This window comes from Coccinella septempunctata, chromosome 4 (assembly GCF_907165205.1).
Source record: "Coccinella septempunctata chromosome 4, icCocSept1.1, whole genome shotgun sequence".
In the NCBI taxonomy this organism is placed as follows: domain Eukaryota; kingdom Metazoa; phylum Arthropoda; class Insecta; order Coleoptera; family Coccinellidae; genus Coccinella; species Coccinella septempunctata.
In genome coordinates this window covers 22,914,238-22,921,401 of record NC_058192.1, presented here as the reverse complement: position 1 = coordinate 22,921,401, position 7,164 = coordinate 22,914,238, and the positions used below count along the sequence as shown (strand labels likewise).

Here is a 7,164-nt window from a genome sequence, read left to right as displayed (position 1 = left end):
TACATCAACTTCGTTAAGGAAGTTTTTTGCATGTCTGTACCCAGATTTGGGCTGAAATTCCTCAACCTAGGTAGGTATTTTGGTTGAGTAAAATAAATGCTGACAAATTCTGATTTAAATATTGGTAGGACTATAAAGTAGAACACTCTGATATGAAAATCTGAAATGGTTTATTATCAAGTACAAAGACTGCATAAAAATGTTGTTTAAAAAATATATGTTATCAGCCTTATCAAAGCTTATTCATCCTCAATTATCACTTCAAGTCGCAGACTTCATGAAAACCTGAAAAATAAAAACATTAGAATACAATTAACAGGGAAGGACGAAAACATTTTCGGGAGAATATGAGTGAAATAACTATACGTAAAATAGAGAGATAGAGAATGCATGATATGAATATGTATAGAATCAAGAGATCGAGTTGCTCGAATGAAATATTATCTCCCATTTGAACTGTGACATTATGAGATGAAGTGTATTCTCTGTTTTAGAGACATCTCTGACTCCGTTTACTTATTCATCCTCCACAGACTCTAGGGACACTTCGACATCAGGACATCCTATTAAAAGTACAGGTCCAAGACATTGATTTTGTCTTTTTCCTTACGGTTGAATTATTCTCAAATTTTGATTGATGACCTATTCCTAATTCTCAAGGCCCCTTTCACACCAGGTTTTTAATTGCGATTAAAACTCGATGAATATAATTTTCCATCCGGTAGTTTTCAGGTAACAACCCGACGGTAAAAACCAGTGGTTTAGACCCATATAGAGAAAGGGAAAGTCTCGTTCTTGTCTCGGTTAACCCTGATATTGTAAAATATACAAAACGGTATCGAACATATTCAATGTAAGTGGATTTATAATATTTTTCATCAGAATCTAAACGACTTAAGGCCGGTTCCATAACCTAACCTAATTCCCTTTAATTTTAAAGCTTCCTGTAACCCTACTAAAAATGACAGCAAAGGAAGCTTGATGATATATTTTAGCTGAATGTTTCCACAATCAGATTGTTAATGAATTCCTTTAAGTATGCTTTTAACAATTAAATCTTTTTATTTTATTTATGGAACTGTAGCACAGAATATACAGGGTGATTCAAAACTCGAGGCGAAAAATTGAGGGACATATAGGGACTGATACTCTTGATTAAACGTAAAATTTTTTTATCTAACCTAACAATTCGATGGGGAAAGCGTCCCGCTCATCTCATCTTTCATCTTTTGGAATACATTGGCATCGTAATTTAAAATCAGAGAAGTTAAAATTTAATTATTAATATTTGCATCCATGTTTATCAAATTGGAAGAGATAGCAGGAATTTGGACACTTTTTCTTTAAAAAATTTAAATTTAAATTTGAAAATTTAATTTAAACTATCAACATGATAGATTAGTAGCCGGTTTTACACAACTTACATTTTTGGCGATATTCCTCAAATTCTTTGACGAAATATTTCCTGTAGCTTCCACAAGATCATGCAAAAGCCCAGACTCTTTCTGCAGAAGATGGTGGGGGTCATCATAATCAGATATACTGCCATTGCTCATAAGCAGAATTTTGTCTGAATCCATTATAGTGTGAAGTCTGTGCGCTATAGTCAGAACTGTGCAATCACTGAATTTTGTTCTTATTGTCTTCTGAATTAGAGAGTCTGTTTGTGGATCGACATTAGCTGTTGCCTCATCGAGTACCAAGATTTTATTCTTTCTGATTAGAGCTCTCGCCAGACAAACAAGTTGTCTTTGGCCTACACTGAAATTTGCGCCACCCTCGCTAATTTGGGAATTGAGACCATTTCCCAAATCATCGATGGCTTCTTTTAACTCCACTTGCTCAAGTGCACTCCATAAGATATCATCGGAATATTCATTGAAAGGATCGAGGTTCTTCCTCATTGTTCCCGAGAATAGGACAGGTTCTTGTGGAATTATAGATATTTTAGTCCTAATTCTCTCAAGAGGCATTCTGGTGATGTCTAGTCCATCCACAATTATTCCCCCTTCCAATTCATATAGTTGAAATAGCGCTGATATAATGGAAGACTTGCCAGCACCAGTTCTCCCAACGATACCTATTTTTTGCATTGGTTCCACAAGGAAATTGAGGTTCTTAAGAACCGGAGGGTCTTGCGTGTTATATCTCAAGAATATGTTCTTGAATTCTATTCTGCCTTGTGATGGCCACTCGACGGGTATGTTCATAGAAGCAGTTCTTTTCGGTTCTGAATCAATTTTTGTGTATTCGAGAATTCTCTCCACAGAAGTCATTTGGTTCTCAAGCTCACTCCATTGCCTCATACCCCATTGAAGGAAAATTAAGAGCCCAACGAACTGGTTGAAAATAAGTCCCACATCACCGCCATAAATATCTGTGAATTTGAAAAAATTCAGTTAATATTTCATGAGATTTTCGATTCGAATTAGGCATTGCAATCACACAAAAGTTTTTTGTGACAATATACAGGGTATTAAAAATCAAATGCGAAAGATTTCATGACATGATTTTCTGGCCGAAAGCGGAAATTGTTTGTTATATGAAACTTTTTTGCATTCTCAAATCTAGCCGACTTTAACGCGTGGAACGATGAATAATTTTGAACTTTTATCTACAAACAAAATACTCAGGTATAGTGTGAGTGATAAACCATACAAATACCACCAAATTCAACCACTTACGACTTTTTACATGGGGTTGGAAAAAACAGCCATACAGGCTGTTGTTTTGGGATGAAATAACGAAAAACCGCTCGGACAGGTCAAATTTTGTTGAAAGGAGACAAAGAAGGGTGTTCAAATGAGTTTGATATCACTACCCCTCTAGCTGCACCCCTAACAGGTCTCATTTTTGAATAGGGAAAAGGGGTCGAGAAGCACCTTGTTGGAAAGGCAATTCAATTTTCTGCATGAGTGTATTTGTTTTTTCATCGATTTATTATTATACAGAGTGACTCAGTATTCCATCAATAACTTTCACACGGCGAATTTGCATGGATCTTTGAGATAGAAAAAACGCACGGACGGGTCAAAAAATGAATTCGATATCACTACCCCTCTAGCCGCTACCACTTAGAGCAATTATTTTTGAATAGAGATAATAGGTCGAGTAGCTTTGTTGAAAAGGTAATTTGCTGTTAGTGTAGTGACTAGAGAGGTAGTGATATCAAATTCATTTTTTGACCCGTCCGAGCGTTTTTTCCATCTCAAATATCGGCGTGTGAAAGTTATCGATGGAATACTGGAGTCACTCTGCATTATAATAAAGCGATGAAAGAAAAAATAAATAATAATAATAAATGTATTTAAGGCCATCGACCTGAGTCCTTCAGCCAAAGAAAAAATACACTCATGCAGGAAATTGAATTGCCTTTCCAACAAGGTGCTGCTCGACCCCTTTTCCCTATTCAAAAATGAGACCTGTTAGGGGTGCGGCTAGAGGGGTAGTGATATCAAACTCATTTGAACACCCCTATTTGCCCCCTTTCAACAAAATTTGACCTGTCTGAGCGTTTTTTCGTTATTCCATCCCAAAGCTCAAATTTCGGGGTGGAAAGTTATGGCTAGCCCACGGCCTTTTAGCCAACGAAGCGTCTTCTGAAATCTTTAGAATTTTTTTTTAACAGTCTGTGTAGAGATTTGATTCAGGTATTCAAATCCGAAAGATGACGGATGAGTAATTATTTCTTAATTTTCAATTCATATTTTCCTTTGATGTAAGTGAGTGAGGGTAAGTCTTTGATTCGTACAAATATTTCAACAGTAGATTCTTGACGTCAAAGAAAACATTTTTTTCCATACCATTTTTTCCGAATAGGTCCTGATAAAAATATATAGCCATTTCAAGTTTTCATAATGAGCTGTGCCACCCCTGGAAAAACAAGCTAAATCTGCGACACTACACATCTGTGGATATTTTGAAAACAGTTGCATTCAGCCAAAATCCCAATTTTGCGAATTTCACAGATATTTTTTAATATTGAACATCAAATTACTCGAAAACGGCATATTAAGTCGAGAAAATATGAAAAATACTTTCAGTTTACAACACGTTCAAATACTCAGTATATAGCGTACAACTTTCAAGAGTTTGGTTCTATGATTTTTTGTTATTTTATAGTGCGTAATGGTCATAATGAGAAAACTGAAACACATGGGTGATATCTTGTGTTCGAAAAAGATTCATCAAATAAATGATGAAAAACTATATTCCGAAATTCATTTCATTAGATAAAACCGTTTGTGAGATAGAGCTAAAAATATTTTTTTTATGGTTTTTCAAAAGCCTTTATCCTTTAAATTGAGCCGATTTGGATGAAATGGTAAAGGAAAAAGTGTTTCTTTTGATCTCAAGAATCTACTGTTATATTTTTCACACCATCCCGTACATAGCCCCAGATTATGAACAGTGTTTCACGAAAGTTGGTAACTATATTTTATGGCTCATTCATTGAGTAAAATTAAAAACTTGATATCAGTATTCTACGTGGGCAATAAAAATGTGCTATCGGAAAAACTATCGCACATAGTTATGTTATGTAAAGTCAACAGGAACAGGGACAAACAGTTCTTCGAAAACAACAAATTTGCAGATATTATAATAACCACAAATCTGTACATAAAACGAGTATAGTGGCTTTCGAAATTGAATGGTTTAGAGACATTTTACGAGTATTCGATTTTTCATTTCAACTTCCGTCGTTCCCGTAAACGCCAAAATTTTTCTTGCACGATATATTTAATTAAAAAACTTTTGTTCATCATTTTTGAATGCACGATCAATTCTCAAATGGAATTAATTAATATTGTGGTGCTTTAATTCATATTTCAATAAATTTAATCCAAAATCACCCCAACTAATTTTAAAATTGAAATTCTAAAAATTTATCAGTATGCTGTTCATGGTGCAATAAATAACTGAGAAAAATTTTCACAAAATGAGTTTTCAAACCACGACACGTGAGAAATACGTGCGTTGGTTAGAAACTCATTTTGTGAAAATCGTGTACCTACCTAATCTGTTTCAAGGTCAATTATGGATTTTTATCAAGTATAGGCCACATCAATTCAATGATCAATAAATACTAATTGATGTCAAATGTCAAATATGATGAAATGGATAGAACTGTTTTTTGAACCGTAAATTTATGAAAAATTATCATAATTTTTATTTATTAGAATTAGGAATTATCAAGCTGCAGAAATTAGAAAAAAAAATTCTGAATACATTTTGCAACAACATTTTTCGGAAAAATGAAAATGAAAAAACCTTCTCAGTCAGCAACATACTTTTTTTTTTAATACAATATCCAACTTCGATAGTGTTTCCGACAGCAACATTTGATAACCCTCAAAACATACAATCGTACTGATTTTTTATTCATTAATTTTGTTCAATAAATAAGTTACAATATCCGTGAAACACACAATGTGCCTGTCCAAAATATGAATATTAGAAATTTGAGGACTACTCCAATGTTCTCTGAGCTCGATTTCATTTCAAATCAAAAAAGCGAATTTCTTCCTGGAAAATATCCAGATACTCACTGTCAGAAAAGAAAATGAGGATGTAGGTAGAGAGCGTAACGAAGGAAACGCAAATGACGTCCAACCAATATCCAAAACATCGGTTTGAAGCTAGAAATAGAAACCAAGCACAACTGTGTCTATCCTGAATAGAGTCGAATTCTTTTTTGAGAAGGTCCTGGGCTTTGAAAGCTCGTATTGTAGTCAATCCACTGACTGAAGTATTTGTGTGACTGTATACTGGAGATCTAGCTGAAAAAATGTTATACCTACACACAAAACACTCAAAGAAAAATCAATTTGAATAAAAACTGTACAGTCATATGTTGAATAGATGGCACCTATGTTTTTTTCACGTTCAGCAGTTATTGACACCTCAGGCCATCAAACGTTTCATTCAAACCATAATTAGAAGTAGGTACAGACCGGGAGTCAGAAATTTTGCTTTATCGTCAAATAAAACACCCAGATCTTTAGTCATTCCTTCTAATACTGTTTTTCACTAAAACGGCACATCTTTTTCTCGAAAATTAATTGACTATCATTACGGACCTGAATATTGTAATCTGTAGGCACCTTAACGCAACGCAAGGTGCCTGCAGAGATTACTATGACGTGACGTGGGACGTGGGACCACGTCATAATGCGCATGATTCAAAAATCTAACAAAGGGTTTTGCAAGGAAGCGTTCGAATTATTCTGACTTGATTTGGTACTTGCATTCCCAAGTCACGTCAGAAAAATTTGAATGATCCCGCGCAAAATCGTATGTTTGACTTTCGTCATGACCTGGTCACGTACGTCATACACGTCAGAGTAATCTGTAGGCACCTTTAGGCTAGCCTGTCAGCACATTGTGCTCTTCCATTGGGGTCGTATTTCTGTTGATCACCCTGAATGATAATGTATGTAATGATTTTTTAGACATTGCAGCCGTTTTTCTATATCGATAAATGGGTTGAACCTTCAACTATATTTAATTGATTAATTTTCGTTTATTCATTACTTTCAAAATATAATAGGTAGGTACATAGTGAGAATCCGAAAATTGTTTAATCTATTAAAGAATACTTACTTATACTCTCAATTCGCTTTATGTTTCTACTTGTAACAATATAGAACATTCTGCAGATATACAGTATTATAATCAAGAATATGCAGGGTATCAACAACCACACTTCGACAAATACAGATATAACAATTGTTCCAATGAGTGCAACCATAATCTGAAACAAGATGGAATTTAAACAAAAAAAAGCATTTATTTTGATTAAATTCATAAATAAAGATCTCAAAAAGGAGGCAAATTCACATAATTCCATAAACTAAATTTTCGATTGACCTTATAGTCTGACTGAGTAGAGACAAATACCTGCTATGCTATTGCCAACATAACATATACAGTGAAGTTGACATAATTTGGTTTTGAGTTTATACAGAGTGTTCCAAATTAAGGCGGCACCATAGCCGCATTATAATTGATGCTGCGAATTCGGTTAAATGTGCAAACTAGTAGCATTTTTGATGGCCTTATCGATGCCAAAAACAAAACAAAAATTCACAGTCGTGTTTTCAAAATATTTCATAAAATGATACTTTTTCAAATGAAAAATCCTATATTTCATCATGTATTTCG

General features: G+C 34.3%; 1 protein-coding gene across 1 annotated transcript in view; it reads right to left on the bottom strand.

Moving 5' to 3' along the window:
* Window positions 1–153: 153 nt before the first annotated feature.
* LOC123311456 (probable multidrug resistance-associated protein lethal(2)03659) overlaps window positions 154–7,164 on the bottom strand; it is a 31,320-nt gene continuing 24,309 nt past the window's right edge. The window contains exons 7-10 of the mRNA XM_044895444.1: window positions 6,604–6,754; window positions 5,550–5,780; window positions 1,425–2,377; window positions 154–285 (exon numbers count right to left, since the gene is read on the bottom strand). Coding sequence (XP_044751379.1) covers window positions 262–285; window positions 1,425–2,377; window positions 5,550–5,780; window positions 6,604–6,754 — 1,359 coding nt within the window. The 3' untranslated portion in view covers window positions 154–261. The remainder of the gene's footprint in view (window positions 286–1,424; window positions 2,378–5,549; window positions 5,781–6,603; window positions 6,755–7,164) is intronic.